The sequence below is a fragment of the Sturnus vulgaris genome, chromosome 21 (assembly GCF_052056855.1).
Source record: "Sturnus vulgaris isolate bStuVul1 chromosome 21, bStuVul1.hap1, whole genome shotgun sequence".
Taxonomy (NCBI): Eukaryota; Metazoa; Chordata; class Aves; order Passeriformes; family Sturnidae; genus Sturnus; species Sturnus vulgaris.
The window spans coordinates 5,377,642-5,403,327 of NC_142263.1; the positions used below are offsets into that span (position 1 = coordinate 5,377,642).

Below are 25,686 nucleotides of genomic sequence, written 5' to 3' on the forward strand. Positions count from 1 at the left end.
AGGTGCCTTGTTTTACTTCTGGGAAGGCTCAGCATTGCTCCAAAGCTGGGATTTCCCAAGGGAATGGGGAGTGATTATGACTCCCCCTTCCAGGGATGTGTCCCCATCACTTTTCCCCTGGCAGCCCCACACTGATGGTCACAGAGGGCTGTGGGTGAGCAGCTCTGGCCCAGTCCTACACATGCACCCCTCTGCTCTACATGGACGACAGGAGAGCTGGAGGATCTCCCACACCAAAAGGACCCTAAAGACAAACCCCCCCTTCCTGCCATCCCAATCACTGTTCCCACTCAGACATCCCAGCACTGAAAAGGTTGACATTATTTTTAATTTGAAAAATAACTGGGGTTTAATTGAAGTGACAGCTGGGGGTTACTGTTCATCTCCACAGGAGAAAATGTCTCAGTGTTCCCAGTGAGCCCTCAGAGCTCGGGTTTGCCCTCAGAGCTCAGGTTTGCACTCAGAGCTCAGGTTTGCTCTCAGAGCTCAGGCTTGTTCTCAGAGCTCAGGTTTGAGCTCAGGTTTAAGCTCAGGTTTGCACTCAGAGCTCAGGTTTAAGCTCAGGTTTGCTGTGGCTTTTCCAGGCTGGGACGGGCGGGATGTCGGCAGCGCAGCGGAAGCTGAGGTTGTCAGAGGCAGAGTCTGGTGTGTTCCCCATCCTGACAGGGAAAAAGAGATCCAAAATTAGGGATCCTTCCTAGTTACACATATCCCTAATATGTTACAACCCCAATGTGACCTGCTAGAACAGCCTAGAAACATCTTCCACTTCCCCTGAATTACTCAGAGAAAGGCATTTAATTATTAATACCTGCTGGAAGACACATGATTTGAGAAGCATTTAGGAATGGATTTATAGCAGGGGTGTTTTTAGCCATATTTGTAGTGTGCTCTGCCAACTGCTTCTCAAAAAAAAATGTGTAGGAACAAACAAACGTATTTTAAAATAAAACCAACCCAGAGAAAACCCTTGTGCAGCAGCAGCTGGGCTTTGGACAGACCTACCTGGTGGTGACACGAGCTCTGTGGTTTGCAGAGCCATCTGCAGTGTCAATCCACGAGGCTCCTCTCAGCACCTGCATGTTCTGAGCCCTGGATGCCCTTGCTGGAGTCAGGAATTCTGATGCTGTCCATTCCCAGGTGTTTCCCAGCAGGTCATAGAGCCCTGAGATGGTTTTGTGCCAGAATTAGGAGAGCAAGTGTGCAAGAGCTGTAAATTTGGTGTATGGGAGGGGGAACAACATTTAAAGCATTGTTCAAGAGTGTGGTTTCATGGTGAGGCTGAAGAAATTCCTCACTGTATTTCAAACTTCAGTGTGTCATCATTTCCCATGTGCATGAGAACATGGCAACCAAACAATATCCTGAGAATTTTTGTTACATCCCACTGAGCTGCAAAATAACCCAGTTTTAAAGGAGGTGGTTTGGTGCCTGAAGTGCAGCCAGGTGCACCTCAGCCAACTCCAGCACCAACCATGGATGCTTTTCCTGGGCTCACTTACTCTACTCCAGATCCCACTCATCTGGAACTCTTCCCTACTGCAGGATTTGCTAATTGACATTAATTTAGGAAGCAGATGGCATCCCCAAAGCAGGGTGAGGGTGCTGTGTACCGTAGCTGTTCTGGGCAGGGAAGGCTGTCACCGGGGAGACGCCGTGGTAGCCGTCCTCAGCTGTGTCCCCCCGAGGGAACTCACCCTGGGGGAACAGAGATCACTCCCAGCAAAGAACCACCCCACAAACACCCCCAAACCCTGCTCCTCACGGGGCTGTACACTTCAAATAGGCAAATAACTCTGGTGTCAGTTCATGCTGATCAAGAGAGATCAAGCACCTGAAGTTGTCCCAGGTTCCCTCTTCAAATTTTTAGAAGTGGGAAAATCCTGGTTTCCCAGGGAAGATGGGCTGAGCCTGCTCCCTCTGAGGGTATTTTTACAACCCCCCAGGGGCTCAGTTTCAGTACCCAGTGTTTCCCAGGACACCCTCACTCAGTGGCTGAGTGAAATCCCACCCTGAGGAGAGCCCAGTGTGCATGGGATGATTTTTAGGATCTTACCTGCCACAGGTTTGTACGGTTTGGCTGGAACTTGTTTCCCCAGGGATACATCCTTTCTGCCAGGGAGGAAAAGACACTTGTTAGCCCTGGGTCAGTCACTCCAACCAGGCTTTTAGGATTGTCCTTTTCTGCTCAGCTTGGGATACTGAGGTTTTATTCATTTATTTTATTAATTATTAATATTATTACACTCTCAGGCCAAAAGAGGTGGTTCAAAGCATCATCTGCAAACATCCCTGGAGGGAGGTTTGGATCTGGTGGAACTAAAACCACTCCATGCCTGGTTTGGGAAAAGCTCAGAGCTTGTGCTACCTACTCTCCAGTCCTCCCCTGGCAGCAAATTCCCACTCCTCCTCCGATGGGAGCCTCTTCCCCTTCCAGGCACAGAAGGCCTGAGCATCGTTCCAGCTCACGTGCAGCACTGGGTAATCCAGCCTGTCCTTGATGCTGGAGCCAGGGCCTGAGGGCTGGCAGGGATTTAAGCAGATTTGAATTAATGTTATACAATTTTCATTACAAAGGGAATAAGGGGTGGAAGAAATGAAAGGATGAAAAATGTTTTTTTCACCTGTTTTTGGTCAATAAGGTTCAGCACACACAACACACACGAGCTCTCAGCATGGGGAGGAGTCACCACATCAGGATTTTACACCAGGATTTTATTACACCAGGATTTTACTCACCTGTCTCCAAAATGCCTTCTCGATGGGCAGCCACCACGGGGCCGACTGGGGAAAGAAATGACACCAGTGAGAAGGTGAACTGGTGACACCTGGACTGGTGACATCGTCCCACAGCAGGGTGTGTTAGTCTGGGAAATGCTGCAGTTTGAGCTGGGTTATCACACACATTTGGATGCTGCTTTCCCACGGAGCAGAGGCATCTGCTTTTAAAAGTGAAAATAGATCAAGAGGCTTATGCTGTTCAGTTTTTCTACTTTAAAGTTGGATTACTGAAGTCCTTTGAAACACATTTTACTTCCTCCCAGCTCCCTGGAGTCCAGACTGACAGCTCACAGAGCAAGGAAACAGAGGAGCACATGAATCAACCCCAGCTCAATCCTGCTGAGGTTCAAAAGCAGAACAACCCCATACTAAAGAAAAACCTCAGAGAGCAGCCAGGCTCTGCAAAGAGGCAGCTGCTCCTCAATGGAAAAGCAACACCAAACCCATCACAGGATTCAGATTTACCTCCAGTTTTTGGGTGACTTTTTTTTTCAGCTCTTCAGATACGAAATCCTCAAAGACAAAGCTCCAGCCAAATGCTTCTGCTTCTGTTTTGTATTTCTTTTCTCTAACAAACTCCCTGGCATAAATACAACACGTTCTGGGTAAGAATTCTTCAAGCTCTGCCCCACAAATCTGCTCATGCAACGAGTTCAGAGCAAGACAAAAGGTACAAAACTTACAGATCCCCCAGCTCCAGATGATTTGATTTAGATTTAACACATAAAACAGTCCAGTGTGCATCTTTGCACAGATTTGATACTTTTTATGTTACCTGTGCAGGTAAACTCAGCCTGTACTCAGGTTTCCATAACTGCAGAGAGAAAAAATCCCTTAAAAGCCAATAAAACCTGTGGCTGCTGTTAGTGGAGAAGGAGAAGAAGGGAGAAAGAAAAGTGAAAGAAGAGAGGGAAAGAATAGGGAGACAAAAGGGAAAGGGGGAGGAGAAGAAAAAGAGAGGAAGAGGAGGAGAAGAAGAGGAGGAGAAAAAAAGGAGAAGTAGGAAGAGGAGGAGGAGATGAAAAAGAGAAGAAGAAAAAAGAGGAAAGAAAGTGGGGGGAGAAAGGACAAAAAGGGAAATAAAAGTATGTTTGCAAGCTATAGTGCCAAGATGGTTCAGCTTGCAGCTTTGGGGTGATTTCCTATGACAGACACATTTTTTTCCAACGAGCATCCCAAGCATTGGCTTCCAGCCCGCAGGAACCAGCAGAGAACACTCGCCTGTCCCCACAGGCACCGAGGCACGGCGGGCTCACCTGAAGTCCCTGTTTGTCACCGGGTGTTTGTCCAGAGCAAACGGCTTCACTGTCACCTCCCTGGCGGGCCCCTCCTCGCCCCTTCTCTGCACGGATCCCATCTGGAAGGTGCCCCCGGGCAGCTGCACCATGCTCCCATCCTCTCCGAGCGCTGGAAAAGGAGAAATTCAGTCAGGTTTCATTGTTAAACACGAGCGAGGCGCAGCTGCTGCCGGGATGTCCCTGCGTGTGCCGGAAGGGCTGGCAGCGACTGCTGTGAGTGCAGCCCAAAGTCCCGTTTTCGGGAAGGGAGCGAGCCCTGCCTGGGGGATTTTGGGGATGCCGGGGGGGATTTTGGGGGCTCTCACCCAGCACCCCGCAGCACAGCAGGACCAGCCCCGCCGCCGTCCCCATCCCGGAGGAGCCGCGGGCCTGACCCGGAGGTGCTGCGGGATCCGGGAGCGCTTCCGGGGCATCAGCTCTGTAGGAAAAGGGATTTGTGTCAGTCCCCGGCTCACACGGGGTCCAGACTGCCACGCACCGGGGCCAGCAGGGACGCGGATTGGGGTGGCTGAGGGGTTTGTGTAAGGTTTCGTTTATGGTCATTCAGCAGCGCCTGTGAGATGGGAGATTCCTCTTAACACAAAGCGCCGCTGGGTTTAGGGAAAACCATTCCAGAGGGCAGGAGCCTGTTCCCCTGCTAGGAACGCACTGAAAGCTCTGCCTTGACCTGTTCTGGCATTTGTTGTCCATAAATACTTTAATGCAGCAGAACCAGTGTTAAAAATCCACTCCCTAAGACAGCTCCTTCACCCCCGCTTCCAACCATTCTGCAGTCAGTGAACTCAGTTTTATTCACAAGCAAGTACAAAACTAAAGTGATTGCATTAATCCAGCTTTTTTTTTTTTTTTTTTAATTTTTACTAAACAAATTCCAGGCATGATCCCACCCTGTTCCCAGAGCAGACTCTTCAACAGTAATTTCACAAAATTCCCAGGAGTAGGACTCAGGAATGCAGCCCCCCACTGCAGAATGTTCTGGGAGGGGGTGAAGGTTAAAGAACTGACACTCAAAGCACAGAACAGAACAGTTTATTGGGTAAAAATGGAAAAAGCAACTGCAGCCACACACTTCAGTGAAATCAAAAATAAATAACTCCTTTTTAGAGCCAAATCTTTGATTAAGTTGCTGAGATTTTGAGTGGCCGTGTCACCAAAGGGGCTGCCCCTCATGGCAGAGTGGGACATTCACCACAGCCAAGGACAGAGGCCTGGCCTGGATTCCTTGGAGAAATTCCTCAGGGAGCAGCTCCAGCTCAGCCTTTCAGGGAGGACATCCCAGCTCTCATGATTTCATCCACCAGGAGAATGTTGCTGGCAATCACCGTGCTGGAAACAGAGAAACAGGAAACAAAGTTACAATTGCCAAACTCAGCTTCACTTTTGTGTTTCAAGACATCTTCCTGTACATGGGATCCCCAGTTTCACATCACTTAAAACACACACAGAATAATGTTACAAGTGGAATACTGCCAGCCTTACCATGAATGAAGCAGCTGCTTTTTGACATTGTAATTATCCCAGATTCCAGCTGCTGCAGCCACCATGGGCTCCCCTGCAAGAGAAGTGAGGCAGCCTTTAAATAACCAGTTCACACAGACACTTTCTGCTGGCTGATATCACTCACGGTATCCAACAGTTACCGTGTGCTTTATCCTCTAAAAACCTCAAATCAGAACACACTCGACTACAGCAGCTTGACTGCCAAGGTTTCTGTGCAGCTTTTGATCAATAAAGGTAAAACTTTCTGCATTCAGAGCACTTTGTTCTGAGCTGAGGTTCCTTCTGGAGCATGACCCTGAGGGAGTCCTTACCAGTGTTGAGATCAACCCCAGTGAGCTGCCCTGACTCCACGTGCTCTGCCTGGACCTTCACCAGCGTCTCCTGGGGATCATATCCCGAGTTCTGAGCAAGCACCTGGCACAGAACACAAGGATTGGCTTCATTTTGCTGATTACAGAAAAAGCAGTGAATCTGTGTGTGCTTTAAATCCACTTTATCACCCGAGAAATCCTTCTACCTTAGGAATAATGAGCAGAGCATCAGCAAAAGCCTGAACTCCGAGTTGAGCTCTTCCTTTCACGCTGGGTTTGTGTTTCACAAGAGCATTGGCTACTGCCACCTCCAGTGCCCCTGCTCCTGGCACCACACATCCTGCAAGGGAAAAGCACCTGTTTCAGCTTCAACACCTCATTTTTAGTGCAGTTTGATCTCTTCCCTCCATATCCTGTGCCTGAACAGGTGAGCAGTTACACAGATGTCACCATAGAACTATAAAATCACCTCACACAGGAACCAAAGGAGCTGATACATCATTCCCTAATTGTGGGACGAGTTTCTCCAGGTCCTTATCATGATGAACAGGGAGGGGACTCACCATCCTCAATGGCATTTTTCACAGCCCTCAGCCCATCCCTCACTGCATCCTTGATCTGGGTGAGCGTGTGTTTGTTGGGGCCCCTGATGAGCAGGGTCACGGAGCGGGGGTTCTCACACTTCTCAATGAAGGTGTACTTCTCCTCTCCCTGTGCAAAACAGAGCCATGTTTGCCTCTCAGCCACTTGCTTCAGCAATGTGTACATAAATTAATGAACTGGATGCTTTCAGGCTGAGTTCTGCACTGACAGCACTTCAAGAAGTGATGAGAAGCAGCAGAACTTTATTTCTGTTTTCTCTGTCTATGACAGGAGCAAACATCCAGGCAGATGTTCACATCCAAGTGGATTTGAAGTATTTGATTTCAATACTCCAGCTTTACTCTTCAAACACTCAGTCACTCACCAGGGTGTACTCATAGACAAGCCCTGCGTGTCCCAGGCAGTCAGGGGTGAGATCCTCCACAGAGTTCATGGCAGTGCCACCACAGGCCAGGGTCAGTCTGACAGAGAACAGGCACAGCTCAGCTTTATGTTCAACAAACCCCAAAGCCACTGATAATAAGTGCAGCATTTCAGCATGCAGATCCTAGGCTTGGAACAGTTTGGTTTTGTTCATGGAAGAGCTCTTTAAAAATCGAACTTGTAGAATTAAGGCTCCTCTGTAGGTGCCTGCATTTAAAGAATGCAGAAGAGCTGCACAGATTGAAGTGGCATTTTGAGTCAAATCTTTAAAGATGAATTTAAGCCACACTTGACTCACTGTCTCAGTTTGGAAAAGCAGGTTATTGTATCCTCTCCCCAAAACTGACCTTTCCATGTTCCTCCTTTTAGCTCTCCTCAAAGCAACTATTCCTTCTTTGGCAAGGGCATCCAAGGAAAATGGGTCAATTCCCTGGAAACACAAAGTGACCATGAGCATAAGGACAAAGCTAAAAACATCTCTCACTCTGACACTAAAAAGTTCTTCCTCAAGGCTCAAAGAAGTTCTCAAGTAGGAACTGTACATGATATTCAGAAGTATCAGCCTAAATTTAGCTAATTCTGGCTCAATAACTGTACCAGGTGAGTCACACAAGGAAGCCAGAATTTCAAATAATTTTAGTTACTCTCTTCATCTCACCTTCTGGTTGATCACAACAAATCCTTTGTCTGAGTCACCACAGACTTTTCTTTTCAACTCTATGATTTTGTTGACTCTGTCTTCAATGAACTTTCTTTCTGCTTTCACCAACTTCTCCCTCTCCTCAGCACTTTTGTAGAAGAATCCAGAGCTCACCTCTCTAAAGGGGAAAAAAACCCACAAAAAAGCAGTGAGAAAACTTCCTCTCTGCTGTAGAAATAAACTTGAGCATCAGGAATAAGCCTTTCAGTAACATTCTAAAGAAATCAATCCAAACCAAACCAGTCCCCTTAACCCACACTGCTGCTCCTGCTCTTTGTTCAGAGCTTTTCCACTTCAAAAAATAAGGCAGACATTGAAGCTGAGAGAACTCTGAAGTGCATTAATGTGTTTGCTCTAGAATATCAAATTATACCCAAAAGAGGAAGGACTTCCAGCCTGTGACCACACAACAAAATAAAAACCACTGTGAATTTCTGCCTCTCACAGAGATTTTTTCACCCACCACCTTTCCCAAAAGGGGTGCAGAAGGGGCATCACCTTTCACCTTCACAGTCTTGGTTGATATTTAAGCACACTTAAAGTAAAAGTCCTTAGGACACAAGCATTTGCTGTGCACTCACGTTTTCTCATACTCCAGAGACACATTGCAGGTAAGAACAAAAGCATCTTCCACTCTTTTCTTCATGTCAGGGTGGCGAGCTCCATGATCCAGAACCAGCCCCCTGATCAGCCTGCAAGATTAAAATCATTCTGAGTGTCAATGGACACAAAACCTGGATTTCATGGAGTGCAGAGAATTGAACTGGTCCAACCCAAACTGCCTCAAGTTGGCAGTGAACAAGGATGATGTATTCCCCTTCCAAGGGCATGCCCAATCCCATCAAAAAGCACACCAGGACAGTGGAAAAAAAGGAATTTGCTCTGGCATGGTGTCTGACTGCATCAGCTACTGAGGAAAGCTAGTGCAGAATTCATCCATGCACTGAGGGAAATGGAAATCCTATGGAATATCCAATCCACAACCCAGTTTCCATGTATCAAATGATGCTTTGCATTTAACAGATGCCAGACAACCTAAAGCATCATCAAGCCACAGACACTAAGAAAGAAGAGTATTTATCCAACATTATAAAGCCAGTGCTGCTCTTTGCTATTTGATAATTTCATCAAGAAATCAAGCTCAGTGACTGAGAAACTTCTGCCAAGGTATTTATGGTTGAAATCTGTATTTCAGCTCTTCCACTGGTAGCTTTAGGACATCCTAAAGAGCAACCCAACCCCCCGGGCTCCTCAAAGCTCAGGGCCCCACTGAACTGAAGGTCAAGGATCCTCCTGACTTACGTTGTGTCTGTTTCTGATTTGTGCTTCATCTCCATGATTTCCACCATGTACAGGTCAATGGGCTCACCTGGTTTTCTGACTGTCAGGACAGAATCTACCACAGCCTGCAACAGGGGAGGGAAACATCCCAAAATGACCATCACTCTTCCAGAGTGCAACTTCACATCTTTCACACTTCAAATTATAATGCCAGCACTTTCAAAGCTGGATCTTTTCACACCAAGAGGCAGAGGTGGCAGGGACACTCACCTCTGTCAGGATGTCAGCAAGCTCAGCGTGGACTTTAGTGCGGAGGGATGTCCTGGCAACATCGATGAGGGTCTCCCTGTCCATCTCCTTGGACACTTTGACCTGCTCCAAAACCTCAAGTGCTTTTTCCTTGGCAATCTCAAATCCTTCTGCTACTATTCTAGGGTGCAAACCCTAAGGCAAGGGAAGAGAAATCATTGGACAGTGGAAGACAAAATGGTCCTTTTTCCACAAACAGAATCCCTGCTTCCAACATTCCACGGAATGGCAAAGCACAGGGAACATGCTACACAGGCCACGTGTTCTGTCCTTCTGAATACATATAAAAGGAATGCAAATCCTTCCAATGCAGAGGAAAAGTACAGATTAATTTAGCACAGAACTGAAACCAAGGGAACTACAAAGCACACTTGGGTGTTCGCTGTGCAACATTCATGTTTACCTGGCTCCAGGGAGGAGCTCCTTTTTAACACTCAAGAAGTGTTTGGACTCACATAAAACTTAAATCTACAGTATCCACAATAAGTGGGTTTGATTCTGAACAAGTTTTAAGTCTTCTCCTCTAGCTTTTCCCCATTTTTAAAACTTTTCATTTTAAGCAGAACAATGTATTTATGTTCCACTGCTATTAAACATTTAAGTTAAAAAAACCAAAAAAACACTGAGGGATCTCAGCGAAGGTTTTGTCTTGCTCACCTACAAATGAAACACTGCATACAAACCTCAGAAATATAAAGATCTGCCTGCTTTAGGAGCTCTCCAATGATGAGGACGTTCGAGGTGGTGCCATCTCCAGTGATATCATCTTGTGCTGTCGCTACCTTTGCTATCAAGGAGGCCGTAGGGTGTTGGATTTGCTAGACAAAAATAAGAAGCTGAGCAGTTAAGTTTCACTGCAGTGGTACAGCAAACAAAAATCTGAGAACAGCTAAGAAAGCACTGAAGGTGATGTCCTAATGGTTTACCCTAATTGGTTTGCTAGTCCTTTGGTTGGTTATTTTACTCATTCTTATGATGCCGTTTATATTTTTAACATTATTTTCTTTACAGTACTGCCTTAACCTGCACTTACTTCTTTACCCTCCTCCCCAGGGGCATTCTGTTTTCAATGGATAAAGGCGGGTGGGGCAGCGGGGGATTCTCCCTCACCCAAAAGCTCTCGTAAATCCCTTCCTAAATCCCCCTGCGAGGAGCAGCCCCAGCTCACCATTTCCTGCAGCAGCACGTTGCCATCTTTGGTCAGCTTGATGTCCCCGGACCCCGACACGAGCCTGCGGACGGCACGGGGCGGGTGAGCAGCGCCCCGGCCTCAGCACACGTGTGAGGCTGCGCGCTCCTTCCCCACCCATTCATCCATCCGTCCATCCACTCATCCACTGATCCCCGGCCCCAAAACACGTGCGAGCCCGCGCCGCTCCCCCCCATCCCTCCATCCCTCAGCCGCTCACCCCTCCCGCCTCCGCTCCCCTCCGCACATCCCGGCCCCCGCCGCTTCCCCTCACGCCTCCCATCAGGCCGTGCTCTCCCCCAACCCCACCCGCGGCGAGAGGCGCGGGGGCTCCTCACATCTTCATGGTGCCCTTGGGCCCCAGGTTGGTCCTCAGCACATCCTGCAGCCCGCGGGCCGCGCTGATGTTGACGGCCAGCGCGGCCTGGGCACGGGCAACCTCGGCCTTCGGGTTGAGCGCCTTCACCGCCATGACTGCGCTCCGCTCTGGGCCGCGCCGGGCGGGGCACTGAGGCCCCACCTTCCGCCCGCCCCTTCTAGAACACTCCGGGCTCGTCTATTGGTCCCCCGGCACTTTCCGGCATTTCTATTGGTTATAGCGCCTGTCACTCATCTCCAGAGCTCCCGCCGCTGAGGCACCCCGGCTTCTCATTGGTTCATTGGCGCGCCAGCCGCGCTTCTATTGGCTGCGGCGCCTGTCGCTCCGCTCCGTCCCGCCCCCGCCGTGCCGCTGAGGCGCGGGCGTGGCGCCGCCCTCAGAGCGGGCTGTGAGGGGAGCGCGGGGCCGGTGCGGGGCTGTGAACGGGCCGGGATGGTCGGTGCTTAATTCCTCCCCCCCATGTCACAGACACACGCAGAACCGTGTGAATAAATAATTAAACATGATGATTTCACATTAGATGGATAGAATTCATAGTTAAGTGGACTGGATTAATAATTATTAGTTCTTGGTTCAATTCGGGGTTGAGGTTGATCAAAACTCGTCTTCTTATAACACACAAGTTGATGTGTGAGGCTCCAGGGCCTCCATAGCCCCCAGTGCACACTCTCTACCCGGGGCTTTCCTGCAATGAATCTCTCCCAGGGGTTCTAAGGATGGGGATGGTCCCTCCCAAGGCCATCCACAGGTTTTTGTGTAGAATAAAACCAGAAATATTGTCAAGACAACCTCGATGGGTGCTGAAATGTTTGCCCTACGTGGCCTGTCAGGGCTCATTCCTGACACCCACTGGAGCTCATGGCAACACCAGGTGTGACACAACCCTCTTCTTATTTTAGTGTTGCATGAGGCAGGTGCCCAGCCCCACAATAATCCCCAGAATAATCCCCAGAATAATCCCCAGAATAATCCCCGGTGTTCTGCAGCCCAGAGGGTGCTGCCCACAGAGACAACCAGCCCTGAGGGCAGGATTTTGTCAGTATTTGGTAGAGGGAAGGCAGAGACCCTTCCCCAGCACAAACCCACCTGGTGTGAAGATTCCCAGAGAAGCTGGAAGTGTCCAAATCTAGGTTGGACGGGGCTTGGAGCAACCTGGGATGGTGGCAAGTGTCCCTGCCAAGATGTTCTTTAAGTTCCCTTCCAACCAAACCTGTGAATTCGATAAAATCTCTCCCTCTCCATCCCACTTTTTGCAGCAGGGAGCTCTGGATGCAGCCCTGCATTACTTCAGCAATGCAACGAGCTGGATATATTTCCACACCACCTCCAGGAGTAAAGTCTGAGCCTGCTCTTGGGTGCAGTTTTGCTGCACAGGAGTTTTGGGGGAGCTTGGTGGGACAAGTCAGTGTCAAGTGTCAGGGCAGCCTGGCTGGGTTTGGCTGCAGGCTGTGGCACCTGCTTTGGGTGAGGATCTCAGGTTTCTGGGCAAAATGCCACGCTGTGCATGAGAGGACAACTCCCACATGTGGCCTGTCTGTCTCCCTGGAAGGGACAGCTGCTGATATCCTTGGGATTCTGGTTTTTTTCATGTTTTAGGTGGTGTTTGGACATCCTGCAAGTTTGGAGCCCTTTTGTTTAGCTGAGCAGTGTCTTGTGAAATATTTTGATGCTGACTCCAGCGGAGTGGCTGGGCTTTCTCCTCTGTGATTGCAATCATTAGGAATAAACATTAAATAAACATTGCAAAATGCAGGGATTCACACCTGCCATTTCGATATTGGCTCTGGAACGCTGTTAAAATGTTGCCTGCACTTTGTTGGGATGCTGAAACCATAACAAAACACCAAACCTGGCCTGAGAGGCTGCTGTGCAAACAGCAATGTCCAGTTAAAACACCTGGATCCCCAGCTCTGGCCTGGATTCTGGAATTCCCAAGTCAAATATTTTGTTGCTCTTGCTTCTCTGCTTTGTTGTTTTTTTGCCTGTTCCTCTCAGGGCTGTTCTCAGCAGAGGGCAGCCTTGTCAAACCCATCCCTGCAGGCTTGTTAAATATTTTATGTTTTCCTTGCTGATGCCTATGGAAAGGCAGGCATTGCCCATCCTAAAACACCTGTGTTGTGTGGGGCTGGCAGTGATGTGGGTCAGGTTCAGGTTTGTGAGAGGAATTATTTCTGCAGGAAAATAAAAGGAAAATTTAATTTTGAGATGGTTTTTTAGGAGAAGAGGGGAAAAAAGGAAAAGCTGCTTTCAAAGACATCCTAATCCTCCATGCAGGTGGTTTCTGCTTTTTTTTTTTTTTTTTGTACATATGGAAAGGTTTGATGTACAAGAGTTGGATGCTGTGTTTTTATCAAGTTTATATTTTCACTCCTAAGCATCCTCCTACAGCTCCCAGGCAGAGCTCTCTGTGTTTCTATGCTGGCTCACGTTCCTCAGGATAGTTATTTTGTGTTATAGTAACATTTCTCACGAGCATCTTCACATTAAATTCCCATTTTGCAGCATTTTTCAGCCATCAAGACAAGCTTTTTGTCCTTTTTTATTTTTCAGTCTTGGATGTAGAATTGTTCTGTGTATTTGTTTTTTATGTGTAATAAAAATAAAGGGTAAATGCCCACCACACTTAAATTGCCCTGTGAATTCAATGGATTACTCCAGGTTAGAATCAAAATATTTAACTAAATTAAAGCCTACATGTCCATTAAACTAAGCCAAATAAAGGCAATATCCTTCATGAAATATTCAGCAGCAATTCTCTCAGTCAAGCCAGGCACTGCTTATCTTGGCAAAAACCCCTCTGAGATTCTCAGTAAAAGCCATTTTCTTTCATCTTTATCAAGATGGGTTTTCCTTTAACCTTATTCACAGAAATGATTTCTAAATCTGCTTTAAACAACATCCTGTCCTGCCATGATAAAGCTGACAAACAGCACCAGGCTGCTGATCCCTGGCACCAGTTTGGCAGCACAGGGGCTTGGTCCCATCTCCTTCTGACTCAAGAACTTACTGAGAGATGATCCTGTCAACATCTGGTGGTGTACTGGGAAATTTTGAAAAAACATAAAGGGAGGAGGGGCACAAAAGTTGCTCGGTTTTAATGAATAAATGGAATTTTGAGGGGTAACAGTGCCAGGATGGCAGAGGAGGTCATGCATGGAGTGTGTCTGGAGCACCCAGCGGTGCAGAACAGACGGGCAGCAGTCACAGGACTCCTGGCACAAGTGAACAAAAGCAGCTAAATCAGCTAAATCAGCTTTTCTTGACCTTGAACCACACAACTCCTGGGCTGGCACTGTCCCATTTTCCAACCCGCAGCAGTGTGTGAGGGAAGCTCTTCCATGGGACACAAGAACGGGCAGCTTTGGCAATTTTTCCACAGCTTTTGACAACACTGCAGTTGGGGAAAAAACACAAAGCCTTTTCCCTTTGCTGCCGAGCTTTTGCTGGCTTGGGCTGTGATTTGTGTGTGTAACTTCACTCAGGGATGCACTGACAGCTCAGGCCAAGAGGAGATATTGCAATCTTAAATTCCTGAAAGGTGCTCGTGGTCAGGTGGGGGTCGGTCTCCTTCTCCAGGCAGCACTGACAGAACGAGAGGACTAAGATACACCAAGGGAAATCTAGGTTGGATGTTAGGAAGAAGTTTTTTACTGGAAGGGTGATCAAGTGCTGGAATGGTCTGCCTGGGGAGGTGGTGGAGTCACCATCCCTGGATGTGTTTAAAAAAAGCTTGGATGTGACACTCGGTGCCAGGGTTTAGTTGAGGTGTTGGGGCTGGGTTGGACTCGATCTTAAAGGTCTCTTCCAGCCTGGTGATTGTGGGATTGTGATTGTGTGATTCTGTCATTGTGTGATTGCGTGTGATTTTGTGTGTTTGTGATTGTATGATTGTGTGATTCTGCGATTCTGTCATTGTGTGATTGTGTGTGATTGTATGATTGTATGATTGTGTGATTCTGTGATTGTGTGATTCTGTGATTGTGTGATTCTGCGATTGTGTGATTATGCGATTCTATGATCTCAGCTCACAAATCCTTTCCTCTCTCCCGAAAACAGAGTCCCTGCCTCGCCTCTGACTTCTGATTTCTGCCAGGAGAAATCCCGATTGCTGCTTATCGGAGCCTTTCCCTGCCTCATCCCCGAGCTGGTCCCGATCTCCCCTTGTCCAGGGGTGCCTTGCTGGCCCCTCGCTGGCTCCCCTTGCCCAGGGGGGCCCTCGCTGGCCCCTCGCTGGCTCCCCTCGCCCGCCGCTCCCAGCCCGGCCCGCAGCGGCTCCTCCCCTGACGCGGGGCGGTCACAGCTCCGCTGCCTGCGCTGGCAGCGAACAGCTGCCCTGCTCCGCTCCCATGTGTGCAAGCACCTCAAACAAACCCCCCGGGCTGCCTGACTCAGCGCTTTATCAGCGCCTGAGCGGCAAAATGCGGCTCTCGTCCAGCGCAGCCCGTGCGTGGGGTTTGTGTCCCTGAAGGGCTCCGCTGGTCCCTCCCCGCCTGGCGCAGCCCGGAGCTTCCCAGCGGCAGCACGGCCAGCTCGGCTCTGTAAGTCACCGCACCGTGCTTCTCTCGCAGGTCGGAAGGGGTTGGCGTTTGGCTCGCAGATCCATAACACACCGGAGTTTTGTTTTTTGTTTTTTGTTTTTTGTTTTTTTTTTTTTTTTTCTCAGCAGGGAAAATGAGTAGGATCTTGTGCCTGTGCTGGCCGGCACTGTTTTATAACAGCAGCGTGAATGAATGATGCAATAGGGCACGGGGGGAGCAGCAGCATTTTGGCAGGACAGGCGAGAGGGGATTGGAGAGTTGGGAGGTGGATGTCAACATCCAACAGGTTCCTTCTGCCCTTTTTCACCTGCTTTTCACGAGGTGCTTAAATGAGTTCGCTGTGAGGCACTGCTGTGCAGATAATCGTGTGGAGCTGCAGGCAGTTAGTTCATCTCTTCACTCGCAGACAGCTTTGTGCCACTGCCTTTGCAAACTGAGCAGGAGGCTAAAGAAAAACCTAAAATGAAATAGAAAATCCGGGAGGTTTAACAGAAACCTGAAAAAAGAGAAGAAAACCCAGGAGATTAAGGACTGAATCTTCCTATTCTCACTCTGCAAACCACAGAAAGTTATGGGTGGAATGCTTGAACTTCTAAAACTTATATAAAACACAAACACAATTTGCTTAAATATAACTAATCTGCTTAAATGTATCAGCTTTCCTCTAAAGCTTTCAAAACGTTGCTAATTCTGAGGATGAAAGCTCAGTACAGAAAAGCTATGTCTCTCTATTATCCCCATTTCACAGACACAGGACTGGAAACAATGAGGATTAAGGGGTTTGTTTAAAATCATACCATGGAAACACTCCTGGGGAAGTTCTTAGAAGCTGTAGGAGGAACAGGTCCTGAAAAAAGTTTCAAGAACTGTTTTCTCCAAATCCTTTGCTCTGAGCAGCAGTTTCCCTTCAAGGCAAAAGAAAGAGTTTAATGTGGTTGAACTTCTCTTAATGTTCAATACAATATTAAATGGAGAAGTGAATCAGAAATTGTTTGCAAACAAGGATATTCCTGAGTGCTGGGTAATATTTCATTAAGAATCACTTAATCTTCATTTTTAACAGCAATAAATGTGATCATCATGCAAAGTAGCAGCGTGGCAGCACTTCTGAAAGCTGAAATATGACAACAAGGGAGGTCTAGTCACAATGAGGGGTTTGAGATCTCATCAAAACCTTGCAGCCCCAGAACACCTGCATTTCTGAGCACCACTTGCTGCTTCCATTTGCACTACATGTGGATACAGAGGATGGTGCAGGTTTTCCCTGTGAGGCAAGTGCCCTTCTTTGAAGGGACAGCAAACAGAGAGGATTTCAGTTGTTTTCCTTTCCCATGTGATCTTACATAATTCCCCTGTTCGTGACTCCACCCTGTCTATTATGAAAGAGAATTATTTCTTGTGAAAATGTCTCCTTTATTTTTGTTTTTGGAACAGCCTAATGAAACACTTCATAGTCTGGAGGCAAGGAGATCTCACAGGAATTCCCTTGTGATTTCTTTTTTTCTCCATCTTTATGTCAAGTTCCACCTTACCTCTCTCTCTGTGTCACTCTTTTATCTTCTTTAGCCACTTCTTTGCCCATTGCTCTTCTCTTCCCCATATTCTTCTTTCCAGCTGTTCCCCTTGATATTTCCTATCAGACCTGTTGAAATGTTTGCTGCTTGGATGCTTTTCAGGCTAGGCATGGATTACCTACTTGACATTCAGTGGTAGGAAGATCAGAGATTCCATATCAGCATTTTTCATATGGAAACAGAACCCATTATTTGTGAGAATTTAGTTCTTCTTCCCATCTCATTAAAAAATTTACACTTTTAAGCAATCACATGCTCTGTATTTTGGAATCATTAATCTCTGCCACTTACTCAGGCCTGGACCACTCTGGAATACAAAATTGCTTTTCCCTGACTGCAGCTGAGATTTATCCATAGAAGGGTTTTACACAACTCCAATTCTTCTTGCTCTGATGTGCTACTGATGATTTTTGCAATTTTTCCCTTCCAATTTGTCATTTTTAGACAACATAAGCCACAGTCTGAAACTATTTTCAAAGAGTTATTGCCTGGAATAGAGAGAGGACAGGGTTAATTCCAACTATGACTCCACAATAATTCTTCTTGATTTATCCATCAAAGTGCAAAGTCCAGCACAGCTTTCATGGCATCACTGTAAGAACCATCCAGCAGGGAAAGGAGCAGGGAAATGTGGGTATGAGAGAGAAGGAAACCTGAACATTTCGTCACTGCCTCCCCCAGCAGGCGCTCGCTGAGATAACGTTTTTGTGGGACAGATGAAAGCCGTGGATCCAGGCTGAAATCCCAGGTTGTCCCCGAGCAGTCACGTCACAGAGCAGTGTCCCCACATGGTGCCATTGCCTCACGCTGTGGCAGTGTTGCAGTGCAGCCCCAGGTGAGGCAATGGTGGCTTTGCACAAGCGGGGCTCGGTGCTGGAACACGGTGACGCCAGTGTCACACCTGCCCTGCAATCACAGCCCTGTGCTGGCATATGTCACTGCAAACACAGGCTCAGTGCTCTGCAGTCCAGGGCAAGTCAAGGCTGAAGCAAAGTAAATGTGAAATTCACGTGTCACCTGCCCAGCCAGTGCCAAGTCTGACCTCAGAACTGGCCCCTGGCCACCCAGCCTTACCTCAGAGCTGGGCTCTGGCAGAATGAAGTTTGGATGTCCATGGCCACTTTTCTTTGATATGCTGAGATGGCTTATAACTATTTTTCTTACATGTCCAGCACAGAAAAAGATAAAACCCCACATGGCCTGCAGAAAAGAATCCTTTAGTCATGATCCTAAGGCTAGACTGGAGTTTTTTGGTGTGCCCATGCACCAAGGGCAGAGTTCTGCCAAGCTGCAGTTGAGGGGCTCTGTAAAAGCTCTTTTCTGGGATATCTCCTCTAGTGCCACCCACTCCCCTCAAAGGTAGCAGAAAAAAACCCACAAAAAAGTCTGGCTGAGGGCTGCCTGTGCCTCTCATGTCACTTCTCGTCTGTCCCTTGCTCCTTGGCATCTCCCTGTTTGTCAGACACAGCTCCTGGCTGTTCACACCAGGTTTCACCACTCAGGCTGGCTGCTTTCCTTCAGACAGATTTCCACCTTCCAGCAATAGATTGGAGCATTCTCTTTGATTCCATGCACAAGAGCAGATAAGAGAGGTGTGTGTTCTACATTTGTAGTGGTGATGGGAATTTTTCATAAAGCCTTTAGTATCCTGATATTCACCACGTCCTGGGAATAAACTCAAAGGTTCTTGTTCCTGCTTTGACCATTAGTGAGAGGAAAACAAAAGATGAAAGGTTATAAAGACATCCATAATTCTTAAGAATGTGCTGTTTGATGGTGTTTTTCCCCTATCCCAGGAAAAGAACCTGCAACCCAGATCAATCGTACAAGACATGTCCTGAGAGATGTCTGAGAGATTAGAAGAAACAAAAACTTCTACAAAAATCTGAGAAGTAAGATAAATAGGAAGGTGTTGTCTGTGTCTAAATTATAGAGTAGTAAATAGTAAAATCCATGCTGAATTAATTCCCCAATGAAAGCACAAGGTGAATAGGGATGAGTAAGAAGATATTTAACTCCTGATTAACTCTGATCTGCAGAAGTGCTCAAAATATTGAAGTGGGCAGACCTAAAAAGGTAGAAAATCAACTTTTGTCAGGGATTGTTATAGAAAATGTGATGTCTTGATAGGTTGAGTGAAGTTCTCAAAGGCCAAGGATTTGATGGATCTATAAAAGACTAATCCCCAATGTTAATGATCTGATCTTTTATTAGTGAGGATGTAGAAAAGGATCTAAACCTTCCTGATTCAGGGACAACCACTCACTGATAGTTTTAGGATAGCTTGCAATCAATCCTTAGGGCCTGGGTGTCCTGCAGCAACTGTAACACCCCAGCCTGGGAGAGATGAGAAATCCAGACCCCCCTGGAATGAAACAGAGCCCTGCAATCCCACACAGCTCTTGGCAACCTGGTGCCTCAGCCAATGCCAAGGATTACAACCTTGAACCCACGAACATCAATGGGCTGAGGCAGCAGGGAACAAATCAGCAGCAGCCCAGGGCTCCACAGCCCACCTGGAGCACGAGGTGACCATCAGTAGGCAGCAACAGGCAGGAGCAAATCAGCAGCTGAGGCAGACCTCCACCACCATCGTGGCCGGGATAAAAGCTGTGAGCAGGCTCTGCTCGGCCCTTCCCACACGCACCAGAGCAGCAGCACTCATGGCTCAGGAAACGCTGCACTACTCTCACTCAGAGAAAGACTTCATCTTGTCCCCTCACAGTAAGAAGGCTCCCAAAAGGATGGCATCCCTGATGGAGCTGAAGGAGATCTTCCGCAGCGCCGACGCCGTGTGCTTCGACGTGGACAGCACGGTCATCAGGGAGGAGGGCATCGACGAGCTCGCCAAGTTCTGCGGGGTTGGGGACGCTGTGGCAGAGATGTACGTATGGCTGGGGCAGCTCACAGTGCCAGGCAGGATTAGCCGTGGATGAGGTGGATCTGGGATCGTGAATTTGTCCTTTACGGTCACTTGACTCTGCTGTAGGTTATTGCAGTTTATAAAGGGGTTGGGGTAACCAGTGGGGTTAATGCAGGATGAAGTGGCTTGGCTTGGGAATTGTGAGGCCACCCAACAAAACTATCCTGGCATAAATTCTCTAATGGTAATCTGGATAGACTAAGAGCAGCCCCCATGATTAAACTTGGCTAAGCACTACCAAACCCCGTCCTGAATGAGGAAACCTTCCCATGAGCTGGAGGGGACAGCACTCCCAGCCCATTGCTGAGGCTGGGGAAAGCACACACTGGAGATTTTAGCAGAAGCTTTGTTAGATTCAGCTCAGGAACGTGGTCCCAGTATGGCAGCACAGAGGGAATGGAGCCATTGTCCTTTGCTCCACTGGTTCTCCCATCCATGGAGACCTAGCAGTGGACACCCCCAACCTTTGCCTCCAGTACCACCTCTCTTACCTGGCTCCTTGTCATCCCCTGTTGATGCTGTGCTGTTGGGAGAAGCCTCAGCTGGTGCAGTGTCGCTGATGTGGCTTTTGGCTGTCCCTCAGGACCCGCAGAGCAATGGGTGGCACTGTGACATTCAAGGCAGCTCTCACAGCACGGTTAGGTCTCATCCGGCCCTCCTATGAACAAGTGCAGAAATTAATATCTGACAACCCACCTCAGCTAACTCCAGGAATAAGGTAAGAAAAATGGATTTTTTTTTTAAAGTATTCAGGAAGCAGATGGAATTCATAAACCAAATTCTGTGCCATCAGTGATGCTGTAAGGCCACAGAGCTGGTTTGTGTTGCCTTCCTGCTCCATCTCCATGCTGGGTGTGTGCAAAGCTTGGATCAGGAGCCTGACTCCATGGCAAGTGGTTAAGCATCCATGGAAAAAGAAAAGATTCTTAGATATTAACTGGCACCTTGGCTGCCAAGCTCAAATCCTGGCTTGAGGATTAAATGGGCATGAAAAAGAATCTGTTCAACCACTGTTTTCTCAGGGGTGGTGAGACTGGGAGGAGATTTAATACCTCCTGAAATCTGGTGTATTCTGCAGCTCTGTTACCTCCCTGTGACTCTGCTCAGTGCTGTCACAGCCCTGGCTCAGTTTAGGGGATCCATTGCTCAGAGCAACCCCTTCTGAAGTCTCTAAAAATTAAAATACTCATTAAGCAAACACACATAAACATGTGTATTCATTCATCCTGAGGTTTGGAATGAACATGAGCTATTTAAACTGAAAAGCTCTGGGGATTTTTTCCCTCTTCAAATAGTTTCTAACAATTGAAAAGAATTTCTTTACTACAAAATCTGACCAAAGTTTCAAGTCTAAAATATTTTTAGCATATAAAAGGAGTTTTAGATGATCCTGTGCTTGTATTTTATCTTTTTTTCTGTAGAAGACAGAGATAACTACAAAGAGATCATTGTTTCCTTGTTCAGGATCACATGATTTTTCTTTTCAGTCCTTCCTTTTCTTCCTCCTTTTCAGTCCTTCCCTTTCTTCCTTCTTTTCTGGATCCTGCTTTAAGCCTCTGCTTTGCTTTTCAGTCTGTAGTGTTTCTGCTGCTCCTGCTACCCCTTCCCCTGCTCCCCTTGCTGCAGGCTGATTTTCCTGCCTCCAAAACTTTTCACTGCCTTCAAGTCCTGCTGACATGAACTGGGCTCTCAAACTTCTTTTTTGATTCCTTTTCTGTAGCTGGTGCCCTCTTCTAAAGATGGCATCGATGTCCAGGATGTGGTGAACCAAATCTGAGCTAGAAAACATTTGCACTTTGCACTTTTCACCCCACTGAGCATTTTGGAGCAGTGGTTTAATCTCATTCCCTACTTTTTGCTGCATTCCAGATTCATTTTCTTGCCGTTGTTTCACTTACGAAAAAAAACCTGAACTGGATCTGCTCTCACTTGCTCAAGGGCATTAATGTGAAAGTGGAAAGAAAACAGTTTTAGGGAGTGCTTGTTTTTGAGGAATGGAATTATGGTTTTGTCCAGCTCTTCAGAGCCAGGTGTGTGCCCAAACAAAGGGAAAGCAGGAAAAGCTTTGGGCAGCAGAGATGGATGGAGCTGGAAAGCAGCACGCACCCAAACTAAGCTGGAAAAGCACAAAGCCTGGTTTAGGAAGGATTTACTTGACCTTTGTGCTGTCTCTTCCCAGGGAGCTGGTGAGCAGACTCCACCAACGAGGGGTTCAGGTGTTCTTGGTGTCTGGGGGGTTTCAGAGCATTGTGGAACACGTGGCCTTGCAGCTGAACATTCCCACAGCAAACGTCTTCGCCAACAGGCTCAAGTTTTACTTCAACGGTGAGAGCCCCCTCCCATCTCCCTTCTCTGCTAAGCCGTGGCACTTTTCTGCTTCCAGCTGGCAGATACTGAGCAGGCACTGTCCTGTTGCCAATCCAGCTAACTCCATGGAGGAAAATCACAAAACCTTACCAAAAACCAGCTCAGGGCATGCTCAATGTAAGAAATAGAGCTGCGGTTACTTTTTAATCGCAAGCTGTGCCAAAGGTAAAACTTGTTACAGCTGCTGAGAGCAGAGTTTCATTTTCTGCTGCTCCTTCAAGCTGAGGAGTTCATGACCTGAGCTGCTCTCCCAAACCTCCCTTTCAGGGGAGCAGAGCTGCTCTGGGTTTTAAGCTGGGGTGTCCCAGCAGAGCTGTAGGTGCTGAGGTTGTTCCTTACTCAGGGTTTCCTGGGATGTTCACACCAGAATAGCTGGGAATGGGTTGGTAGCACTGCCCACACAAAGTTCAAGGTTTTCTCTGAAAATGTCTCTATTTGTCTTTGGAAAATCCCCCCACTGAAGACTTGGGTGAAATCCCAGTCTTAAACTCACCTTGGAATGATTTATTTGGGATGCTGATGCTGTGAGTTTTACAGGACTGCATGCAATGAAGTCAAGACCACAGGCACAGATCTTCCTTCATTTACCAGAAAATATCTGTATTTCCAACTTGTCCTTTCCATTGTTTTCTAGGAGAATATGCAGGATTTGATGAAACACAACCAACAGCTGAATCAGGTGGGAAAGGAAAGGTTATCACCCATCTGAAAGAACAGTTCCATTTCAAGAAAGTAGTTATGATTGGAGATGGAGCTACAGACATGGAAGCCTGCCCCCCTGGAGTGAGTATTACAGAAATCCTGAACTCCTTCTGAGCAAATCCTTAGGGGAAAAAGAAGAGTGAAGTTTGGATTCTTTAATAAAAAAATTACCAGGAAGACAACTTTTATAAATGGTCATGTCCCAGGGAGAGATTTTAATTCCATCTCCCCTTCAGCTCCTTTCCTCACACAAAAATCCCTCAATACCCCAAAGCAGCTCAGGATTTGTTTAATGCTTCCCACCTCAAGGGAAAAAAAAAAAAAAAAAAAAAAAAGCTGCAGTGGAAATTTTAAACCCTGCACTTTCACTGCAGGGGGTTTTGTGAGATGTAGAAATGATGATTGCTCTGGTTAATGATTGAGGACAGGGTTAATGTTTGCTTTTGGTATCTCTGAGATGAGGTAAACAGAGGTAAGATCAACAAGAGAGGGGTAATTGTGGGATGCTCGTGCATGAGCCAATGTTTACTTGCTCTTGAATGGAATTGCATCACATTTACATCAGATTCCCAGTAAAATCTCACATCTGAACAAACTGGAAGCTACAAGGCACTGAATAAAACCTCAATAACCAGAATGCTCCAGAATTAACAGTTAATAAATCTGAAAAATGGACATGCAAAGGAAAACAGGGCAGGGAAGAATTCCATGATTTAAAAAGCAATCTCAAAACCAAACTTAATTACTGAGAGCTCAATTCCTTCCATGCAATAATCCATGTGCCCATTCCTTGTGTTTTTCCAGGATTGCTTCATTGGATTTGGAGGCAATGTAGTCAGAAATCAAGTAAAGGAGAAAGCAAAATGGTACATCACCCACTTTGATGAATTGCTAAAGGAGCTGGAAGAGCGATAAACCCTCGTGTAAAATAATCTATTTAACACCTGTAAATCCATTATACAATGCCATTAAACATTTATTTGTTTGCAAACTTGTGTGCTGGAGTTCTTAATGATTCTGGGAGTTGGGGACTTTCCACTCTGGCTCTTGTGGCAAATGGCACTGTTGTGTTCAAAAGGGTTGTAATGAAAATGGGTCAGATTTTTATAAAACTCCTATGGTGGAAGAGATGAATTGGTAATTTATTTCCAAGTGAAGACCAAACATAGGAAAGAATAAATTAAAAATACCTTAAGGGATTATCTCCTGGTCAGTATTGCACATCTGTTATTTCATCAGTAATGCCTCTACTTATTTTGGGTGACAAAAAAAGAACAAGGCAACAAACAAGAACTTTTCCTTATTATTATTATTAATAATAATAGTAATAGTAATGTAATTCAGGCTACAGTTTGGCAAGTACCTTTCACTGCACAGAATCTCAGCAGCAGAGAATCAGTGAACAGGTGCAAAGCATCACTAAATATCTCTGATTTCATTAAAATTTGGCTACAGAGAACCTGAGGTGTCATCTGTTACTCAACATCAGTTACTCAACCTGTCTGGGGCAGGAGCTGCATGGAAAACTGAGACACATCCAATGTTCATCCCTGACAAGAAACATTTTCAGGTGAGGGATAGATCCCATCCTTCATCAAAATACTGCAATCAAACTCCAAACTGCTGATTTTGGAAAGTGGTCCCAGTGTTTATGGAATTGTTTTATTCATTTACCAACCCACCCCCATCAGCTGTAATGGGATGAGAGTGAATTCATCAACCTTTAAAGGAAATTCTGGGAGCCTTCATTCCCTTCCTCTGCCTCCAACGTGGATTAACCATCCCTAAACTCTGCCAGAGTTAAGCCTGACCTGTTCTAAGAACTCCTCTGAGCTCCAGCTGATGGGTCCTGGTGTTTTAAGGAGTCCCTTTAATCCCCACAATACAGGAGAAAGATGGGTAAATATGATTTAGTATTAAAAAAATGTAATACCTGCAGAGGTTTTTATCTTCTAAGTTCTTGCAAAGAGCCCCAGTATTTTTCCAGAAAACTCTGGTAAAACTCTGGGTGGAACAGAAACAAGTGATGTCCCTACCCTCCAAAATGTCACATTTTCTCATAATAATCACTGCTTTTCACAATTAGTACTTGATTTCCTTAATTTATGATATAAAACCAAGGTGCCACGAGACAGCTGCTGTCCAATTGTTAAAGCATCACCAACAATTAAAGCAAATACTGTTTTTCACAGTTCATTCTGTGCCATCACTGAGGAGGAGATGGGGGACAGGGGAGTTAACACAGCCCAGAGTGAGGAGTGCAGCTCTCAGTGATGCTGTCAAATGTTTTTGGCTTGAAGTTACAACAGCATTTAAATAGTAGAGAAGGGTTAAAAGAAAACAAATCCAGAGCTAAACTTGTGGTGCCTTTTGGAGCAAGGCAGACACAAGAGCCCCAGATCTGCAGAGCCTTTAGCAAACCCCACAAAAACCAAGCAGACAATGGCTGGCAGCACTCCCCACAAATTCTGGGAGTGTTAAAGATGGGCTCTTTGAAATTCTTCCTGAGGAAAGTCCCAGCCAGCCCCCAAGACAATCCTGCTTTTGTTCAGGCAAGGCTGCACGAGCAGGGCACGTCTGAAGTGTTTCTGCTCCCACTGGTTCCCTGTGCAATGCCACAGTTAGGAAGTTCAGGAGTTTGTTTGCTGTTTTTTATGGAATTACAAGGCCACAAAGGAAATAAATCTGACGTGGAGCTGATCAGCTGGAGCTGCAGGCACTGGGACACGGCTCAGGGCTCTGCAATTCCCCCAGTGCCCCTGCCAGGAGCCCTGGAAGGGATGTTAACATTCACAGCAGGAGCTTCTG

The 25,686-nt window shown here is 46.8% G+C and overlaps 3 protein-coding genes, 1 long non-coding RNA gene and 2 other non-coding genes across 10 annotated transcripts; 1 reads left to right on the forward strand and 5 right to left on the reverse strand.

Annotated features, from left to right (window-relative positions):
• Positions 1-306: 306 nt before the first annotated feature.
• SUMF2 (sulfatase modifying factor 2) lies at positions 307-4,761 on the reverse strand. 3 transcript variants are annotated; one of them, XM_088177161.1, is made up of 10 exons: positions 4,385-4,541; positions 4,038-4,188; positions 3,247-3,361; positions 2,740-2,784; positions 2,373-2,523; positions 2,057-2,112; positions 1,614-1,698; positions 1,006-1,165; positions 534-659; positions 307-471 (listed from the first exon to the last, which is right to left on the reverse strand). In XM_088177161.1, the coding sequence occupies exons 1-9, from the start codon at positions 4,428-4,430 to the stop codon at positions 542-544; spliced, it is 927 nt and encodes a 308-aa protein (XP_088033287.1). In that variant the 5' UTR covers positions 4,431-4,541; the 3' UTR covers positions 307-471; positions 534-541. The 3 variants fall into 3 exon arrangements, 2 of the variants coding, with proteins under 2 accessions (XP_088033287.1, XP_014732134.2); XM_014876648.2 differs by having other exon boundaries at positions 307-659; positions 4,385-4,540; XR_015807948.1 differs by lacking the exon at positions 1,614-1,698 and having other exon boundaries at positions 307-659; positions 4,385-4,761.
• A 331-nt stretch (positions 4,762-5,092) lies between these two features.
• On the reverse strand, positions 5,093-10,910 carry LOC106853430 (T-complex protein 1 subunit zeta). The gene is made up of 14 exons (XM_014876659.2): positions 10,734-10,910; positions 10,375-10,438; positions 9,890-10,024; positions 9,168-9,341; positions 8,919-9,022; positions 8,198-8,308; positions 7,575-7,734; positions 7,264-7,346; positions 6,858-6,954; positions 6,454-6,601; positions 6,097-6,230; positions 5,891-5,993; positions 5,559-5,631; positions 5,093-5,405 (listed from the first exon to the last, which is right to left on the reverse strand). Exons 1-14 carry the CDS (start codon positions 10,865-10,867, stop codon positions 5,333-5,335), a joined length of 1,593 nt encoding a protein of 530 aa, XP_014732145.1. The 5' UTR covers positions 10,868-10,910; the 3' UTR covers positions 5,093-5,332.
• LOC148221506 (small nucleolar RNA SNORA15) lies at positions 8,422-8,558 on the reverse strand. The gene has a single exon (XR_015808009.1). It is a non-coding gene; the product is annotated as a small nucleolar RNA SNORA15 (small nucleolar RNA).
• LOC148221507 (small nucleolar RNA SNORA22) lies at positions 9,465-9,596 on the reverse strand. The gene has a single exon (XR_015808008.1). It is a non-coding gene; the product is annotated as a small nucleolar RNA SNORA22 (small nucleolar RNA).
• A 4,131-nt stretch (positions 10,911-15,041) lies between the features above and the next one.
• Positions 15,042-23,869, forward strand: PSPH (phosphoserine phosphatase). 3 transcript variants are annotated; one of them, XM_088177163.1, is made up of 7 exons: positions 15,073-15,312; positions 18,683-18,778; positions 19,612-19,770; positions 20,393-20,527; positions 21,989-22,134; positions 22,811-22,959; positions 23,683-23,869. In XM_088177163.1, the coding sequence occupies exons 3-7, from the start codon at positions 19,631-19,633 to the stop codon at positions 23,791-23,793; spliced, it is 681 nt and encodes a 226-aa protein (XP_088033289.1). In that variant the 5' UTR covers positions 15,073-15,312; positions 18,683-18,778; positions 19,612-19,630; the 3' UTR covers positions 23,794-23,869. The 3 variants fall into 3 exon arrangements, with proteins under 3 accessions (XP_088033288.1, XP_088033289.1, XP_014732106.2); XM_088177162.1 differs by lacking the exon at positions 18,683-18,778 and having other exon boundaries at positions 15,042-15,312; XM_014876620.2 differs by lacking the exons at positions 15,073-15,312; positions 18,683-18,778 and having other exon boundaries at positions 19,399-19,770.
• Positions 15,670-16,967, reverse strand: LOC148221508 (uncharacterized). Its single transcript, XR_015807949.1, has 3 exons — positions 16,845-16,967; positions 16,110-16,217; positions 15,670-15,808 (listed from the first exon to the last, which is right to left on the reverse strand). It is a non-coding gene; the product is annotated as an uncharacterized LOC148221508 (long non-coding RNA).
• Positions 23,870-25,686: the final 1,817 nt, after the last annotated feature.

Excerpts from the sequence above, each read along its gene's own strand:
- PSPH (XM_014876620.2), top strand. The coding sequence starts at position 19,550 with ATGGCTCAGGAAACGCTGCACTACTCTCACTCAGAGAAAGACTTCATC. Across the intron at positions 22,135-22,810 it reads GCTCAAGTTTTACTTCAACG|GAGAATATGCAGGATTTGAT; the intron begins GTGAGAGCCCCC and ends ATTGTTTTCTAG. Across the intron at positions 22,960-23,682 it reads TGGAAGCCTGCCCCCCTGGA|GATTGCTTCATTGGATTTGG; the intron begins GTGAGTATTACA and ends GTGTTTTTCCAG.
- LOC106853430 (XM_014876659.2), bottom strand. The coding sequence starts at position 10,867 with ATGGCGGTGAAGGCGCTCAACCCGAAGGCCGAGGTTGCCCGTGCCCAG. Across the intron at positions 10,025-10,374 it reads ACGTGCTGCTGCAGGAAATG|CAAATCCAACACCCTACGGC; the intron begins GTGAGCTGGGGC and ends ATTTTTGTCTAG. Across the intron at positions 6,231-6,453 it reads GAAAAATGCCATTGAGGATG|GATGTGTGGTGCCAGGAGCA; the intron begins GTGAGTCCCCTC and ends TTTCCCTTGCAG.
- SUMF2 (XM_088177161.1), bottom strand. The coding sequence starts at position 4,430 with ATGGGGACGGCGGCGGGGCTGGTCCTGCTGTGCTGCGGGGTGCTGG. Across the intron at positions 1,166-1,613 it reads CCCTGCCCAGAACAGCTACG|GGCTCTATGACCTGCTGGGA; the intron begins GTACACAGCACC and ends AAACCATCTCAG. Across the intron at positions 660-1,005 it reads AGAGCTCGTGTCACCACCAG|GATGGGGAACACACCAGACT; the intron begins GTAGGTCTGTCC and ends TTTCCCTGTCAG.